This window comes from Neolamprologus brichardi, chromosome 3 (assembly GCF_056152115.1).
Source record: "Neolamprologus brichardi isolate AB-2024 chromosome 3, ASM5615211v1, whole genome shotgun sequence".
Classification (NCBI taxonomy): domain Eukaryota; kingdom Metazoa; phylum Chordata; class Actinopteri; order Cichliformes; family Cichlidae; genus Neolamprologus; species Neolamprologus brichardi.
Window position 1 is genome coordinate 7,378,001 of NC_142106.1, and position 19,067 is coordinate 7,397,067.

Here is a 19,067-nt window from a genome sequence, read left to right on the forward strand (position 1 = left end):
GCCGTCAGAATTGTTGTCTGAAGACCAACAAGGATACCCAATGGATTTATTTTGCCAAATGGATCATCATGGCATTGCAGTATTGGTCCATTTGATTGACCTTTGTTTTTATTATTTATTTTATTTTATTTTCAGTTGTTACAGACGGGACAGACATGAGTGAGGGATAGGAAAGGAAGAAAGAAAGAGGAAGGAAAAGAAAAGCAGAAGGGGAGAGGGACAGTGAGAAAGGGGGAAAAAAATCTCCTGGATCACCTGTTGAGAGAGAAAGAATAGAACACAAGCAAAAAAAAAACCAAAGCAACATACTAAACACAACACCATCGCATTAATCTAGCTAAGTGTAAACAGCAGTAAATACTAAATATTGAATGTTGTTGTGCAGCACGCAGGACAGACAGCGCACAATGTGCTTTGAAGCAGCAGCCAAGAAAGGTGTGATTTAAGTCTACGAACAGTGAACACCCGTGTGCACACCTGTGTGGATCAGCGCGCTTGTATTCAAATGGTTTCCCCATGTAATGCTCTGCAAGAGGATGTAGGGAGCCATAGCCCTGTCCCCCAGGGCATGAAGCAGGCATGGAGGAGATCCAGGCCCCAGACATCCAGAGGCCCCAGAGTGCGAGAGCCCAAGGAGGACCACCGGAGGGGCATCCGTGCCACCCTCATGGGAAGGGCTGAGGATCCCCAGACGAGGGGTCACCCAGTAGCCACCGAGCAGAAGCTAGAGGGGGCTGCACCGGCGTGCCCGCCGGCTCTGCTGGAAGCCAGCTGTGCCAGATTGAACTGAGCCGCAGGCCCAGAGGCCGGAGGCCCGAGGGTCCCCCGCGCCCCAGAAGAGGCCTGACCGAGCAACAGGCGCCAGTCCCCGCCAAGTAGCCACTGGGAGTGAGCTGGTACATACCTGAGCGCCCAGCCCCGGACACCAAGAACCACCAATGCACAGACCCCTGAGGGCATCTGCAACTGGCAGGGAGTGTGGTGAGGGGAGATAGTCCTCCACACTTTGGAGGGCCTGGGAGTTCCCAGAGAGGTGGAGTCTAAGACCCGACCTGACATATAGACACAGACAAACAGGCACACACAGACACAAACATGCATTCCCACCCTCATGCACACATATACAAACACTCAGCACTCACCCAACGTAGGGATAGACATAAATGGACATGTACACACAATCACACTCCCCAAACATACTCTATATCCTCGCCCCCAGAGGGGAAACGGCACCCAGACCCAAGAGATGTTACCCTTCGCCCCGGGGTGGAGGCAAGCAGACCATCCCAGGCTCAATCGGACAGCCAACATCTCCTCCCAGCCCCCCCGCCCCGATGGCTAGTAGAGAATGGGGGTGTGTGAAGACCCCAGACCTCCCTCCTGCATGGTGCTGCTGCCAGAGAGCAGCAGGTGTTAGCACGGCCCCTCCCGAGAACCCTCAATGTCTACATGGATTCAAAATTGAGAGTTGGGCACCGGCGCCAGAGGTAGGTTTGAATACACAGACCGTCCACTGGACGCCGTTAACGTGCCCACCCTCAAGGCCCTATATATATATATATATATATATATATATATATATATATATATATATATATATATATATATATATATATATATATATATATATATATATATATATATATATATATATATGTGTGTGTGTGTGTGTGTTATGAGAGTGTAAGTAATGTGGATGTCTAAGTTGTGAGATAAAATTGAGGCACAGGTGGCCAGAAGGGGACGGGGACGGGGGGGAGGGGAATGTCTCCCCTACGTCCCCGTTGTGACACATCCGCACCCCAAGGCCCTACCTGTGTGGGTGGGTGTGTTGGAGCGGGAAGAGGGAGGTAGCCAGGGATGGGGAGGAAAAGAAGGGAGGGGAGGATGCCCCTCCCTAGCACTGGCGCCATCTTGAACACTTGACAGTGGTCAGGAGGAAGAAATGCCAGGTTGGTGCAGGATGGTTATATGCATTTGGTCCCATGCTGTCTTTAACTAAATGACTTGGTTCATTTTATGGCTGGGCTGTATGTGGGGTTATATCATGTTATTTGGGCAGGAGTACCTGTCCCCTGTTAGGCTTAGAAAGTTTCACCGTAAGCAGAGCTTCTAGCTCTTATAGCACATCTGTATCTGTGCAGGCTGACAGCTTTTTGGTGGCTCTTTTTACCCCACACTGGTTGTGAGTGTGTAAATAGCCCCACTAGTTCTTTTGGGTTGTAGTTAACTTGGGAGGAAGGGGTGGGTCTGCCATGACTTGATGAATAACAATTATCTGGGATACATAAATTTCATAATGCATGCATATATCTCTATCAATTAAACATGGCCTGAGGGCTGCCATTTTTACATTCAGTTATGTCTCTTAGAAATGTTTGAACTAAATAATGAATGTGTTACAGTTAAACTGAAACACTGGTCAGTGGAAATGGCTCATTGGGACACAGAAACCTTTAAATTAAACCTGATATATAGTGTCAAACAATATCAAAGCTGTAAAAGCTGTTTACAGTCAGAATTTATAAAAAACTATGATTGTAAATAAATTCAAACAAATGAGCTTTTCTCTTTGTGCTGAATATCAACACTGTGATTTCTTAAACTGTAAGCTTTACTTCAGCACAACCAGTTGTAGAAGCCGTCACTCCAAATGTCTTTTGATAACAAGAAAAAAATACCTTTTCAGTACATGGCCTGAAGTTCTTCTCCGACATCTTCTGCCATCAGCTTTGTCTGCTGGTTTGAAGACAATAAGACACAAAAAAGATGATTTAGTCACTTTGTCTGCATCATGCAGCTCGAATGTGTCGTGTAACGATGTTGAATAGCCGTCATTATCCCTCTGCTGTGTCAGTAGGATTGTACTGTACAGCATCTCATTGATATGTGAGGAATGCTAATGTAACACGATAACAGGGCAGGAGATATTTAGATATTTTTATACTTATATTACATTTTATAGCTGACAGATATTACTAAATAGATAGAATTTACTAAATAGCTGGATGAACATGAAAAATATGTCCATAATCACAAATGACCACGAGAGCCAGTAGAATAAATTCAACTGGACACTCAAAAGACGTTCTTAAATGTCCTTTAAGTGGCAGAACAGATGAACAAACAGTTAATTGCTTACTTGAGATGAAATCTGCTCAGCTACTTTGAAAACAGCTTCTAACTGGTTCCTCCTTTAACAGGATGACTGCTCAGGGGTAAGGCCATCATGCAATCCAGCAACCTTTATGGTTCTGCTTTGATTCACCAGGAACTATTAGGGAAACCTTCCAGCGCCTCCTGTGAAAGACACAGGGATAAACACAAACATTTATTAACATGTTCCACAGTCTCCTAGTTTGATTTTCTCATCCTGTGGACAACAACGTACATAAATGCAGGTTTATTGTTAACTTTTGTAAGGTTTTTTTTACTGAACATATCCAGCTGCAGCTCCACTGTGATCCTGAACTGGATAAGCACTTAAGAAATTGTGTCAATAAATGGACATACATCAACTTATTATATTTATCCAAACAGACCACTGGACCGATAATGCTTCACTGAGTTAGAGACTTTAACAGACTCTTCTATGTAAGAATGTCTCGTGCTGATAGACCTGCAAACTTGACAACAAAGGTTTTTCAGACTGCATGTAGCTGTCCTCTATGTCAGCTAACACATTTACATTCATGTCACACTTATTTCTGCTTTCCCATTTTATAATTATTACTTACATTTTGATTAGATACCTTGAGTTTGTAAATGATCAGATTACATAATTGGAATACAATGTATCCAATTCAGGGTTGCTGGAGGATGAAGCCTATCCCAGCTGAGACAGGACAAAGACAGGACAGGCTTCCAGTTTATCGCAGGGCTAACACAATATGTGTAACCGAAAATCCACTTAAATGTTTGATATTTCTAATAGTAATCATAATTATGACTATTATTGAAAGGTTTCTTTATAAAAACATTTTGATTTTTTTATAACTCCTAAAATATAAACCTGAACTTTTTCAGATTCTGACCTCTGACCTCAGTGACCTGGCTGTGTCCTCACTGCAGCTCCCTCTTGGAAGTACGTCTGCTTCTTGTCTTCCCCCAGTGTTGACCGCCTGCCCTTAATATCACGTACTGTACCTGAGGAACAAAACAGGACAAACACTTGCCTTCATTTAAGAAGTACATTCATACAGAGGTAATCTATGGAAACACACTTGTTCACCCTCATGGGAGGAATCAGTTCCTGTGAAACATTTCTGTAAATGAACATCATGTGAATGAAATGAGTTCTTCAGGTGACTCAGCAGACCCACACTGACAGATGAAACTTCTGTGGAAGAAGAATCTGGATTTTTTTGATTTCCAATCTAGTTAAACTATTAAGCATCTTTGCTCTTCTGAAATCTGTGTTTGTGATGGCATGCCACACATGGTAAGCTCCACACCTCACCACCCATTGATTCACTTTAGTTTAATTTACAGTCACTACTTTAAAATAGTCTAGTCTATTGTTCAATATTGTTTTTTTATTAAATGTATTTATTTTTCCATCACACCTTCCAATGTTTATATGGCGTGCACACATATTAACCTTGCAAGGTCAAAGTTCTGTTTTATATTATATTAATACATCTTTCTTTGTTTGCGTTACCTGGGAGTTGGCTTCTCCTCCTGTCTGGCAAAAGGTGTGGCAAAGGGCTGGGAGACCTGAAGTACCACTGACAGCCTAATTGGATTGCACCACATGCTTCATTGTCTGGGGAGTGTTTCATATTTGTTTAATTGTTTTGTATTAGTTGGTTATATGGCAGCCATTTTGTTTTCCCCCGTGTCTGTCATTTGGTTTAGCTAAACCAGTATTTAACTTCCCCCATGTGTCATTTCAGCAGGTCAGTTTATCTTATGTTTGGTTGAGGTTTTGTTAATTATTATCTTGAGTTTAGTCTATTGAGTTGACCTCTTTTATTGGTCTGCCTATTTATGTTTTGGCTTTGTTAAATATATTTTCATACACCTGTGTCCTTTATGCTTTACTGCTTGGTCCCTGACAATTGGTGGCAGCAGTGGGATCATCCAGTATTGGACACAGGTCCTTTTTCTTTTTTTTCTTTCTTCTGTTTTTCCCCATGAGGAAGAAGAATGCATCGTGGTGGCAAGAATGAAAAGAAAAAGGGATCTGCTCACCAAACCTGTGATGAGGAGGAAAATGGAGCATCAGGAGTCACTGAAGTTGTGGAGAGAGTGGAAAAAGAGCCTACTTTGTCTGACCTAGTCAATATGCTACATGCTCACATGGGACAACAGGACGTCCGGGATGCAAAACAGAGTGAGTTAAATGCACGACAAGAACAGCGATTTAGAGCCCTTCAACATCAGTTTAGACTTCTGCAGTCAGAAATTCAAGTCAGAACATCACCATCAGATTCTGCAGAGGCTTGCTCTGAACCATTAGAGTCTGATATTCATCCTTCTTCCTCTGCTCAGCAGGCCCAGGCTGAACCAGTTATGACTAATTCCAATCCAGCCATTTCACCAGCATTTCAGTTTCCCCTACAAATAGAGGGCAGATTGGAAAGATTAACTGAAGCTGATGATATAGAACATTTCCTGATCACATTTGAACGTATGGCTACAGCTTATCGATGGCAGAAATCAGATTGGGTTTTTCGTTTGATACCCTTGCTTACTGGTAAAGCTAGAGGTGCCTATGTTCACATGGACATTGATGATTCATTAGACTATGATAAAGTGAAATCAGCTATTCTGTCAAAATATGACATTAACCCTGAAACATATAGGCAAAGATTCAGATCCCTGGACGTTCAACCAGATGAAAGCCCTCGTGAGCTATATGCGAGACTGAAGGAGCTTTATGGGAAATGGATCCAGCCAAAGGGTAAAACTAGTCATGACATTGGTGAAACTATAATCTTGGAGCAGTTTCTCAGAATGTTATCTCCTGAGCTTCAGGTTTGGATCAGAGAACATAACCCTGGCTAAGCAATGGAAGCGGCTTGGTTAGCTGATGTTTTTGTTGCTGCCAGAAAGAAGGGGCAAGCATGGAGCCATAATGCATGGAAGGCATCGAGGGACACTCGGAAGATACCTCAGCAAAACCATCTGGATTCAGCAAATACAAGCACCAGTAAGACCCCTCAGTCTACCACTAGACCACCAAAGGCCTCCGGTAAGAAGCTCATTTGTTATCTTTGTGGATTAGAGGGCCATACGAAACCTATGTGCCCAAGAAATTCTGCTAAAATGGTACAAATGTGCTTTGCCCCTCGTTCTAATGTTGATCCTGAGCAGGAGAGTGACAAATCCATCAAAATGAGTCAGATTGAAGTGAATGGGGTTCTACTCAATGCCCTTCTTGACTCGGTCCCTTATTCACTCAGATTTTGCCCCACCTAATATTGTTCGCACCAGTGATACAATTTCAATCTGTTGTGTCCATGGAGATGAGAAAAGATATCCGACAGCTGACATCTACATTAAAGTTCAGGACCAGATGTATCTGCTGAATGTGGGTGTTGTGAGCAGTTTGCCTTACTCTGCCATGTTAGGGCGTGACCTTCCTGTGCTTTTTGATTTGTTGGAGTCTGAGCAGACTGAGGAGTGCAATGTAGCCGTTACCAGAGCTCAGGCTAAGCAAGTCAGTACCTACTCTGAGACCCTGAGTGTCATGCCTTTCTTTGATGAGGAGTTTGAACCAACTGTGGTGAAGCCACGGAAGACCCGCAGACAAAGAAGGCAGGAGAAATTCCAATTTTCACCTGTGCAGACACTAACAGACGCTGAGCCAACATCGTCACCCCTAGGGTTTACTATTCCAACTGAAATTGCTGAACTCCAAAAATCTGATCAATCTTTAATATCTCTTTTCCAGAAGGCCAAAGAAAAGAAACCTGGAGTGGAACAGGTTCTCAACAGTGAGTACATCGAGTACATCTTGCAAAATGACATTCTCTATCGTCAGCAGGGGTCGGTGCTGCAGCTGGTGGTTCCCCAGAAGGTGAGAAACGCCATTCTCACCTTGGGGCATTCTATTCCGTGGGCTGGCCACCTTGGTAAACACAAGACCACAGCTCGCATCAAACATCATTTCTACTGGCCTGGTCTTAGCAAAGATGTCACTCAGTTTTGTAAAAGTTGCCCACAGTGTCAGATAACATCTGCCAAAATCCCCCATAGAGCTCCACTCCAACCTCTCCCTGTCATCGGCACTCCTTTTGAGCGTCTTGGAATGGATATTGTAGGGCCTGTTGAGAGGAGCAAAGCAGGAAATCGTCACATGCTTGTTGTAACAGATTATGCCACAAAATATCCTGAGGTGTTCCCTTTAAAATCTATAAAGGCCAAGCCCATTGCATTTTGTTTAGCGCAGTTCTTTGCAAGAGTTGGGTTTCCACGAGAAATACTAACTGATCAAGGCACTAACTTCATGTCTACTTTGTTAAAGCAAGTTTATCAGTTGTTGGGTATCCGGAGTCTGAGAGCTTCACCATACCACCCTCAAACTGATGGGCTGACAGAACGCTTTAACCAGACATTGAAACAGATGCTCAGAAAGTTTGTCAACAACAGTGGTAATGATTGGGATCAATGGCTGCCATATCTACTTTTTGCTTATAGAGAAGTCCCCCAAGCCTCCACAGGTTTTTCCCCTTTTGAGTTGTTGTATGATTATGAGGTTCGTGGCCCTCTAACTCTGTTAAAGGAGATCTGGGAGGGAGACAAGGCGGAGGAGGGACCCAATAACATTTTGTCTTATGTCATTCAGATGAGAGAACGGTTAGAGAAAATGAGTGAACTTGCTCAATCACATATGGTGGAGGTCCAGCAGCAGAAGTCTTGGTATGATAAATCTGCTTGTCAGCGTTCGTTTGAGCCAGGACAAAAGGTGCTCGTGCTCCTCCCCAGTGACAACAACAAATTGCTGGCAAAGTGGCAGGGGCCATTTGAAGTTATGAGGAAGCTGGGACCCACCACATATGAGGTGTCCACCCCAGGGCAGTTGCGCTCCAGCAAGGTCTTGCATATAAACCTTCTGAAGGAGTGGGTGGTGCATATTGAACACAAGGCGGATGCAATGCTCATACGGTGAGTGCCTGAAGAAGATAAGGCAAATGAGCAATATCTACCACCTGCTGGCTCTCTAGATTATGATCTCAGCCATCTCCCAGAGGACAAGCAGCAGCAGGTGAGAGAAATGTGTAAATCAGCAGTCTTTCAAGAGAATCCAGGGAGAACTGACATTGTCGAACATTATATTGTGGTACGAGAAGGTGCCTCTGTGAGACGATTGAGTTACAGGATCCCAGAACGTCTGCTGCCTTCATTGAAGAAGGAAATCAATTTGATGCTATCCCTAGGGATCATTGAAAGATCTAAGAGCGAGTGGTGCAACCCTATGGTCTTGGTACCCAAAAAGGATGAGAGTATTAGGTTCTGCATTGATTTCAGGTACCTGAACTCCATATCCATGTTTGACTCCTGCCCAACACCAAGAATTGATGATCTACTTGAACGTCTGGGAAAAGCAAGGTACCTGACCACAATAGATCTGTGTAAGGGTTACTGGCAGGTCCCACTCACTCAACGGTCCAGAGAGTTCACAGCATTCAGAACACCATGGGGGTTTTCCAATTTACAGTCTTGCCATTTGGATTACATGGAGCTCCAGCAACTTTCCAACGGCTAATGGATCAGGTATTACATGACTGCTCTGACTTTGCTGCTGCTTACTTGGATGATATTGTTATCCACAGCAACACCTGGGGGGAGCATGTGGAACACCTGCGAACTGTTCTGGACCACTTGCACTCAGCTGAGTTGACGGTGAATACGTCAAAGTGTGTTTTCGCCGCTGCTGAGAAAGAATACCTGGGCCATGTCATTGGCAAGGGGGTTATCAGGCAACAGGTCAGCAAAATCGAGGCCATGGAATCATCCCCCCTGCCCCAAACAAGGAAGCAGCTGAGATCCTTTTTGGGCATGGCAGGTTTCTACCGTCGTTTCATCCCTCAGTTCTCCAACAGGGCAGCTCTGCTCACAGACCTGACGGAATCACGTTCCCCCAATCACATTCAGTGGACAGAGGAGGCAGTGGCAGCATTTCATGACATCCAACAGTCACTAAGTAAGCAACCGGTTTTGTACAGTCCCAACTTTGATGAACCGTTCATATTACAGACTGATGCTTCAGATCGGGGCCTGGGAGCTGTCCTCCTTCAGGAAACCAGGGAAGGCCGCCATCCAGTGGCTTACATCAGCCGGAAACTGTTTCCACGGGAAGTTTGGTATTCCACAGTAGAGAAGGAGACCTTAGCGATCAAGTGGGCCCTGGACTCCTTCCGCTACTATCTACTGGGAAGAGACTTCACCTTGGAAACTGATCACAAAGCACTCCAGTGACTTGAGCAGATGAAGGACACAAATGGGCGAATTACCCGCTGGTACCTGGCCTTACAGCCATTCCGATTCACTGTCCACCATGTACCAGGCAAGGAGAACCTTACTGCTGACTATCTCTCTCGCTGTTCCAGCGAGAGCTCTGAAGAGGGGAGGTGTGTGATGGCATGCCACACATGGTAAGCTCCACACCTCACCACCTGTTGATTCACTTTAGTTTAATTTACAGTCACTACTTTAAAATAGTCTAGTCTATTGTTCAATATTGTTTCTTTATTAAATGTATTTATTTTTCCATCACACCTTCCAATGTTTATATGGCGTGCACACATATTAACCTTGCAAGGTCAAAATTCTGTTTTATGTTATATTAATACATCTTTCTTTGTTTGCGTTACCTGGGGTTTGGCTTCTCCTCCTGTCTGGCAAAAGGTGTGGCAAAGGGCTGGGAGACCTGAAGTACCACTGACAGCCTAATTGGATTGCACCACATGCTTCATTGTCTGGGGGGTGTTTCATATTTGTTTAATTGTTTTGTATTAGTTGGTTATATGGCAGCCATTTTGTTTTCCCCCGTGTCTGTCATTTGGTTTAGCTAAACCAGTATTTAACTTCCCCCATGTGTCATTTCAGCAGGTCAGTTTATCTTATGTTTGGTTGAGGTTTTGTTAATTATTATCTTGAGTTTAGTCTATTGAGTTGACCTCTTTTATTGGTCTGCCTATTTAAGTTTTGGCTTTGTTAAATATATTTTCATATTTTTTGGGTCAATAAAACCCCCTTTTTGAATTAAACACCTGTGTCCTTTATGCTTTACTGCTTGGTCCCTGACAGTGTTAAACAACAACAAACACAAATTTGTAACAAAAATACAGCTGAGTAGAGGCTTTACAAACCACCAGCAGCCATAATGCTAAATTCTAATCTTCAAATGTTTCTGAGCAGTCTTCAACCTGCTTTTAACACATTAAAGTCCCACAGTCAATGCAGCCTGACTCAATCCTAAATTTTCAGCACACAGAGACACAGAGGTACCGTTTAAAGTTTAGTGTTAACCTGAGTCACTGATCATTTGCAGTATTACAGAGTCTGGCAGTCTTTGCATGATGTCCACGTCACTGTACGTTTCTAGCTGATTCTCAGGTGTGACAGGTGTGCCAGCAGGAAAGAGTAATAATAACCTGCATCCTGAGGTTTGTCATGCAGGATTAAAGGAGCCAGACTTTGTTCACACAGCTAGGATTGTATTTTACACTGACCCTGGGTCAGTATAAGTATCATACAGTTTAAACGAAGCACTGAAACTTGCACATATTTATTACAGATGCATTGAAGCTAATTGAGATATTTGCTGTCAATCTGTGGCTGCGATTAAACACTTTACTGGAAACTTTATTAACTAGTAACTTCATCAGTCATGACAGAAGCTAATATTTCTCTCCTAACATCTTTTAAACAGTAAAAGCTTTACTACAATATAAGCTAACGTTTACACCGTAACTTTAAGTAATAATAACTACAAATGCATCTTAAAGATGTTATATTAGCACTCGGTGTATTACTAACATAACCACATTAACATTATTGACACTCGCTGACTTTTAATAGTCATTCTATAAATGCTGTCCGTTTAAACAGTCTTACCTGTAAACACTGCTGTATCCACCGGATTCCAGCCAGAGTGGATTCTGGAGTCTTCCCACGCTCCTGTTAGTGATCCTCCATCTGGATGGATGATAACAACCTTCTGAACAATCTAGCAGGAGATGGCCCATATCTATGGGACTGATTTGTGCTAATAACACCCATTGTATGGACTGATAACAGCCGAAGCGGGTGAATCAAGTCACCCAGTCGCTAGCTGTGCCATTACCCAGCATACATCACTCCCTCCATAAATGCAATAAAGGATACAAAAGTATCGTTCTACCTGTTTTTCAGGTAGTTGTTTACATTATATAATTTATTGTGTTCAGTATACGTCACTACAATGTGATTTTGGAAATATATAAATATACGGACAACAGGCTCTTCCGCGGCAATCTCTTGTCAATAAGCAACGTTTAAGGAGCTCTATAGTATTCAATGAGAGGACCCTGCACGTCAATTCTCGACGCGAGGGGGGTACCCTGCACGTCGATAAGTGAAGCAGAGTCCTGGAGCACTTCCGTTTTGGAGTTTGCATGTGTTTTGGAGTTTGTATGTGCCTTGTTTCTAGGGGCCACCGTACATTTCTTCATTTTTCACACCAAACTGTTTAATAAGACAAACGTTACACAAAGTTCATCAAATAAAACTAACACTTTAATATTGTCAGGATTTCATAATACAAACTTCAAATCAACAAGAAAACAGCTGCAGAACATGTGGATCAAAATGAATTCATTAAAAAACAACATGTGGACTTCAAGGATACAGTAAATACACTAAAGTGAAAGAAGGAGCCAAAAATTTGAAGGAATTTGAATTAAGTAAAAGTAATCACCTGTGATCTTTAAAATGGTCCTGATGTGTGCTGCTGTTTTTGACTTTCAACATTTCTTTGCTGCCACTGTGAATACGAATGTGTTCTTTGCCTAATTAAATAAATGTTACACTGACTCACTGCTTCATCTTCTGGTACAAACTGGCATTATATGGAAGTACAGCCCAAAACCAGTTTAGCTTGAGTTTCTTTTTTCTGGACATAAAGTCACAGCGGGTGTTGTTTCAAAGCTGGTGGACTTAGTTCATTTTGGAGGTTTTAAGAGCAACTGCTGTGAAAATATTTGTAGTTTTGGGAGAAAATAATTTAAGAGAAGATTTTACCACAGCAAAAGATTAAATATGAATGAAGGATTGAAATTTTACTTAGGTAACACATAAAATGAATACAACTACTAAACACCACTGTGTCCTAAGGGAACAAAGATTAAAATGTAACAGGGATAACATTTTAGAGAATTAAAATCCCTCAAAGGAAAAAACATAAACTTGATATACATATCTATACATGCAGCTTCCTAAATGTAACATTCAGGATTATTCACTGCAGCTCCAGAAATCAGAGCTACCTCATCAGATCCAAGTGGGACATCAGCTGACACTCTTTACAGGAGATTTCATCTGAACTCTGTGGAGCCTGATCTCAAGGTTTTTAAGTCTGACCCTAAAACCAGAAGAGGATCTTTCTCTGTCTTCAGATTCATTGTGATCCAGTGATTTCAGTCTTACATGATCAGGCTGATGTTTGCACAGAGCAGATAATGAAGTGAAGGTTTTTGCACATTGGTAACAGTGAAACATTTTATTTACAGTGTTGAATTGTTTGTGTTCGGAGTATGAACTGACATTCCTGAAGCACTTGTCACACTGGTCACAGATGAAGTTCACTTCCATGTGTGTACGTTCATGTTTGTTACGATGACCTGATTGTGAGAAGCTTTTGTCACAGTGTCTGCACTTGTATGGTGTCTCTCCTGTGTTGATTCGCTTATGCTTTTTCATTGAGCTTATGTCCAGTGGTGAAGGATGACCCACACTGGTCACAGATGTGCTTTTTGACCCCACTGTGGAAGGGTTCAAGTATTTTTAATGTACTTGGTGTGTGGAAGCCTCTCCCACATCCTTTGCAGTCGTTCATTTTGTCTCCAGTGTGGCTACGTTGATGTGGTTTTTGGTCCCGTTGATGATTGGACGTTTTTCTACAAAGGTCACAGAGAAACTCTTTCCCACCACCACAGTGACGACAGGGTTGAGAAATGGATCCATGTGCGTCGCTCCACTTCTAAACAAAGATATTGTAAGTCAGGGAATTCCTTCAACGTTTTTATCCTGAACGTCGCCTGAAATAAAGAGCATCTCTGCCAACGTCCAATTACATTTTACTGTTTAGATTACAACACTCAGCTTACTGAGCGAAAATGAGTCTTCATGTTTCCAAACTGTTCATTCAGTATAACTCCATAAGTTTACTGATCAGACTTGTTCCAAACAATCAGGTTAAAATTACAAGACAGAAAAACTAAATACATACCTCACAGTAACTGCACTTGTAGAGTTACTTTCTGGTGTGGATCTCTTGGTGTTTTTTCAGCTGATGAGGATATTTAAAAGACTTTCCACACAAGTGACAGTTGTAAGGTTTAACTCCACTGTGGATGAGTTGGTGTCTTTTTAAGACTCCAGCCTGGGTAAAAGACTTTCCACAGACCTCACAGCTGTAAGGTTTAACTCCACTGTGGATGAGTTTGTGTGTTTTTAAGCCCCCAGCCTGGGTAAAAGACTTTCCACACACCTCACAGCTGTAAGGTTTAACTCCACTGTGGATGAGTTTGTGTGTTTTTAAGTCTCCAGCAACGGTAAAAGACTTTCCACACAAGTTACATCTGTACGCTTTAACTCCACTGTGGATGAGTTGGTGAGTTTTTAAGTTTCCAGCCTGGGTAAAAGACTTTCCACACAACTCACAGCTGTAAGGTTTAACTCCACTGTGGATGAGTTGGTGTCGTTTTAAGACTCCAGCCTGGGTAAAAGACTTTCCACACTCATCACAGCTGTACGCTTTAACTCCACTGTGGATGAGTTGGTGTGTTTTTAGGCTTTGAGCATGGGTAAAAGACATTCCACACAAGTCACAGGTGTAAGATTTAACTCCACTGTGGATGAGTTGGTGTGTTTTTAAGCCCCCAGCCTGGGTAAAAGACTTTCCACACAACCCACAGCTGTAAGGTTTAACTCCACTGTGGATGAGTTTGTGTGCTTTTAAGCCCCCAGCCTGGGTAAAAGACTTTCCACACAACTCACAGCTGTAAGGTTTAAATCCACTGTGGATGAGTTGGTGTGTTTTTAGGCTTTGAGCCAGGGTAAAAGACTTTCCACACAAGTTACATCTGTACGCTTTAACTCCACTGTGGATGAGTTTGTGTGCTTTTAAGCCCCCAGCCTGGGTAAAAGACTTTCCACACAACTCGCAGCTGTAAGGTTTAACTCCTCTGTGGATGAGTTGGTGTGTTTTTAGGCTTTGAGCCAGGGTAAAAGACTTTCCACACAAGTCACAGTTGTAGGCTTTAACTCCTCTGTGGATGAGTTGGTGTGTTTTTAGGCTTTGAGGCAGGGTAAAAGACTTTCCACACAAGTCACAGGTGTAAGGTTTAACTCCACTGTGGATGAGTTGGTGTGTTTTTAAGTCTCCAGCCCGGGTAAAAAACTTTCCACAAAAGTCACAACTGTACGCTTTAATTCCACTGTGGATGAGTTGGTGTGTTTTTAAGTTTTGAGCCTGGGTAAAAGACTTTCCACACAAGTCACAGCTGTAAGGTTTAACTCCACTGTGGATGAGTTGGTGTGTTTTTAGGCTTTTAGCCAGGGTAAAAGACTTTCCACAAAAGTCACAGCTGTACGCTTTAACTCCACTGTGGATGAGTTGGTGAGTTTTTAAGTTTCCAGCCTGGGTAAAAGATTTTCCACACAAGTCACAGCTGTATGGTTTAACTCCACTGTGGATGACTTGGTGTGTTTTTAAGTCTCCAGCCCGGGTAAAATCCTTCCCACACTCATCACAGCTGTAGTTTTTCTCTCCCTTTCTTCTGTGCGGTTTGTCGGCCTCCTGAGAGCGCTGACTTCTTGCTCCATGTTGGTCCTGCAGTGACAGAGATACAAACATAGGCATTGAATGAAATGCAGTTGTGGAACAAACTGAAACTCCCTCCATTGGTGGAATCAGCCATGTAAACAAAAACACATTGTAGGTGTGTTAGCACCACCTTCTGGTGATAGTATCACATTACAATGATGTGCTACAATGAGAGTTGTAATGAAAATGACATTATTGAAGAAATATTGATCAGCAGAGAAACTCTTTTACTTCAGAAAATTTTTTGAATTCAACTGATGATATTGTTGTTTCAATGTGTGTAGAGAAAACATGATCTTTTTATTTTCTTGTAACTTCTGTGGTTCTTGGTTGTGAATGTAGATTCTGTATATATGGATGAGCCCAGGATGGAAAAGATAAAGCTGCTGTTAACGGGTTTTTAAAAACCAACCAGCTGTGCACGCAGTTTCAATAACAGTGTAACCGTGATACTTTTCTCACCTGTTGTGTGGAAGTCATTGTTTCCTCTGTAGTGGCTGAGCTGAGTCCAAATGGCTGAAATCATTCCTCTGCTGCACCACCACTCTTCTCCTCGTGTTACTCAGCTGGGACACAAAAAGTATACATATATATATATACACACATATACACACACATATATATATATATACATATATACAGTGGGGCAAAAAAGTATTTAGTCAGCCACCAATTGTGCAAGTTCCCCCGCTTAAAATGATGACAGAGGTCAGTAATTTGCACCAGAGGTACACTTCAACTGTGAGAGACAGAATGTGAAAAAAAAATCCATGAATTCACATGGTAGGATTTGTAAAGAATTTATTCGTAAATCAGGGTGGAAAATAAGTATTTGGTCACCTCAAACAAGGAAAATCCCTGGCTCTCACAGACCTGTAACGTCTTCTGTAAGAAGCTTTTCTGTCCCCCACTCGTTACCTGTTTGAATGGCACCTGTTTGACCTCATCATCTGTATAAAAGACACCTGTCCACAGCCTCAACCAGTCAGACTCCAAACTCCGCCATGGCCAAGACCAAAGAGCTTTCGAAGGACACCAGGAAAAGAATTGTAGACCTGCACCAGACTGGGAAGAGTGAATCTACAATAGGCAAGCAGCTTGGTGTGAAAAAAATCAACTGTGGGAGCAATCATCAGAAAATGGAAGACATACAAGACCACTGATAATCTCCCTCGATCTGGGGCTCCACGCAAGATCTCATCCCGTGGGGTCAAAATGATCATGAGAACGGTGAGCAAAGATCCCAGAACCACACGGGGGGACCTGGTGAATGACCTGCAGAGAGCTGGGACCAAAGTAACAAAGGTCACCATCAGTAACACACTACAACGGCAGGGAATCAAATCCCGCAGTGCCAGACATGTTCCGCTGCTGAAGCCAGTGCATGTCCAGGCCCGTCTGAAGTTTGCCAGAGAGCACATGGATGATACAGCAGAGGATTGGGAGAATGTCATGTGGTCAGATGAAACAAAAGTAGAACTTTTTGGTATAAACTCAACTCGTCGTGTTTGGAGGAAGAAGAATACTGAGTTGCATCCCAAGAACACCATACCTACTGTGAAGCATGGGGGTGGAAACATCATGCTATGGGGCTGTTTTTCTGCCAAGGGGACAGGACGACTGATCCGTGTTAAGGACAGAATGAATGGGGCCAAGTATCGTGAGATTTTGAGCCAAAACCTCCTTCCATCAGTGAGAACTTTGAAGATGAAACGAGGCTGGGTCTTCCAACATGACAATGATCCAAAACACACCGCCCGGGCAACAAAGGAGTGGCTCCGTAAGAAGCATTTGAAAGTCCTGGAGTGGCCTAGCCAGTCTCCAGACCTCAACCCCATAGAAAATCTGTGGCGGGAGTTGAAAGTCCGTGTTGCTCGGCGACAGCCCCAAAACATCACTGCTCTTGAGAAGATCTGCATGGAGGAATGGGCCAAAATACCAGCTACTGTGTGTGCAAACCTGGTAAAGACCTATAGTAAACGTTTGACCTCTGTTATTGCCAACAAAGGTTATGTTACAAAGTATTGAGTTGTATTTTTGTTATTGACCAAATACTTATTTTCCACCCTGATTTACGAATAAATTCTTCACAAATCCTACCATGTGAATTCATGGATTTTTTTTTCACATTCTGTCTCTCACAGTTGAAGTGTACCTCTGGTGCAAATTACTGACCTCTGTCATCATTTTAAGTGGGGGAACTTGCGCAATCGGTGGCTGACTAAATACTTTTTTGCCCCACTGTATATACATATTAGGGGTGCAACGATACACAAAATTCACGGTTCGGTCCGGTTCGATACTTTGGTGTCACGGTTCGATATTTTTTCGATACAAAAAAAATGTTCATGCCTTTTTAATTAGTCATTTATTAAAATTATAAATATATATTTTAACTCAAAAGTACAGTTTTTAAATTTAATGTTGCTGAAACAACAAAGCAATAAAAAAAATTCATATCTGATTGAGGAATCACTCACCTTTGGAAAAGAGAGTTTATTACAGAGAAATGGCTCTTTCCAAAATAAAAGCTATACTATACACTTCTTCTGGGGTATATTCTCAGCAGCATATTAACCTCTTAAGCCCCAAGGGGGTTTCTGAGCCTCCTGCTCGAAAATGTAATGCCCAAATTTAATTGATTATTTCTCTGCAATTACAAACTCTGTCCTTACAATCTTGGTATCAAAATAAAGCTAACACTTGGGAAATTTCATCAGAGGTGTAAATATTGAATCAGATATTACTGTGTCAAAGTTACTGAGACTGGAACACAGAAAAAGTAAGTAGATTTTTTCCTCGCTTAATTATTATTTTTTTTATTTTTAGCATATAAACCTTTGAAAAATATGCCTCAGATCACATTTGGTCCCAGAAATCCAGTAACCAACATATAAACATCATCTGTGCAAAGATTTGTTTCTAAAGTGAAACAGTGAAAAATTATAGCGCTGTCAATACATGAATATCCAGACGTTGTACAAAAATGTCCAATTTTGGCACACAATTGGACACCATGACAGTTGATTTTTTTGGGTATTAAAGAGCAGAAATTAATACATTTTATTAACAGGCCTAAACATGCTTTTTTTAAAAATATATTTTTGAAGAATTAACCACACATTTACATGGCAACGGCCCTTTTCTGCAGCGTGTATAGAGCGTTTGATTGGCCTCTGGCCCTTTAAACTCCGAGGGGCTGTAACTTTGGTTTCTTTTGGTCAATTTGCGTGATTGAAACCTCTTTTTAATGTTTGAGCCAATAGATTCACAGTTGCGATGCCACGTTCACGTGACTTCAACCAATCAGACGTTGTGATGCCAAAACCCACGTGGGCCCAAATTTACTGCATGTGGCGTCTGTTCAGTCACATGTCTGTATGTGGGTCTAAAATGGAGGTTGTTGACGGAAAACTGCTCTGATGCAGCTAGGTAGGCATGGCAACTACTTTTAATCACGTGGCTACCGGCAAAAATAACGGAGGAAATCTGAGCGGTAAGCCAATTTCTGTCTTAGCACATTTGCGCAGCTGTGTGTTTTTGTGGTCTTCTTTTGTGGCTCATTCAGTGAATTTTGGTCTGATCGTGGTGAAACTTGGTGTGTGGAGTCAGTGATAGCTCTGGAAGCTAACCGGCCCATCTTTAGCCAGTTACACGAAGTCTGAAGAATTTCTGGTTCGGTTTTGTTTGTTTTGGGGACTTCTGCACATTTACCTAACTGCTTGTTTAATCACGGATTGTTTTCGGTGTGTTTGGTGGTAGTAGAAATGGTTTATATGACGTGATCCCCTCCTTTTTGTCCATACCGGGGCGTGGGGCTTAAGTGGTTAAACATATCAGGTCCCCATAAGGAGAATCATGTGCTAACGGCTGTCTAAATGACTCGGGTAAAGTTTGTAGCATGCGTGCTTGTTGTTTTTGTCTTCTTCCACTTGTCTTTGCACTAGGATGATGTCGGAGTAAATGTGCAGTCATATTCGTTGTGTTCCCACTAATGCTGTCAGCTTTAATCTGAAATTACATTAACGCC

General features: G+C 42.4%; 4 protein-coding genes and 1 long non-coding RNA gene across 5 annotated transcripts in view; 1 reads left to right on the forward strand and 4 right to left on the reverse strand.

The window, feature by feature from the left end:
• LOC148103302 (polymeric immunoglobulin receptor-like) overlaps nucleotides 1-19,067 on the reverse strand; it is a 796,664-nt gene that overhangs the window by 637,379 nt on the left and 140,218 nt on the right. The window lies entirely within an intron of this gene.
• The window catches only part of LOC118456030 (cell adhesion molecule DSCAM-like), a 533,233-nt gene that overhangs the window by 345,345 nt on the left and 168,821 nt on the right, over nucleotides 1-19,067 (forward strand). The gene's annotated exons all lie outside the window — the stretch shown is intronic.
• LOC148103325 (uncharacterized) lies at nucleotides 3,149-11,212 on the reverse strand. The gene is made up of 3 exons (XR_015716812.1): nucleotides 11,068-11,212; nucleotides 4,035-4,146; nucleotides 3,149-3,300 (listed from the first exon to the last, which is right to left on the reverse strand). It is a non-coding gene; the product is annotated as an uncharacterized LOC148103325 (long non-coding RNA).
• Nucleotides 11,712-13,337, reverse strand: LOC148103326 (zinc finger X-chromosomal protein-like). The gene is given in 3 exon segments (XM_087839474.1): nucleotides 11,712-12,912; nucleotides 12,914-13,189; nucleotides 13,317-13,337. Coding segments are annotated over 3 exon segments (711 nt in total). The 3' UTR covers nucleotides 11,712-12,498.
• Nucleotides 13,169-19,067, reverse strand: part of LOC148103327 (uncharacterized) — a 40,073-nt gene continuing 34,174 nt past the window's right edge. The window contains exons 3-4 of the mRNA XM_087831897.1: nucleotides 15,500-15,603; nucleotides 13,169-15,043 (exon numbers count right to left, since the gene is read on the reverse strand). Of these exons, the coding sequence (XP_087688023.1) occupies nucleotides 13,463-15,043; nucleotides 15,500-15,517 (1,599 nt within the window). The 5' untranslated portion in view covers nucleotides 15,518-15,603 and the 3' untranslated portion in view covers nucleotides 13,169-13,462. The remainder of the gene's footprint in view (nucleotides 15,044-15,499; nucleotides 15,604-19,067) is intronic.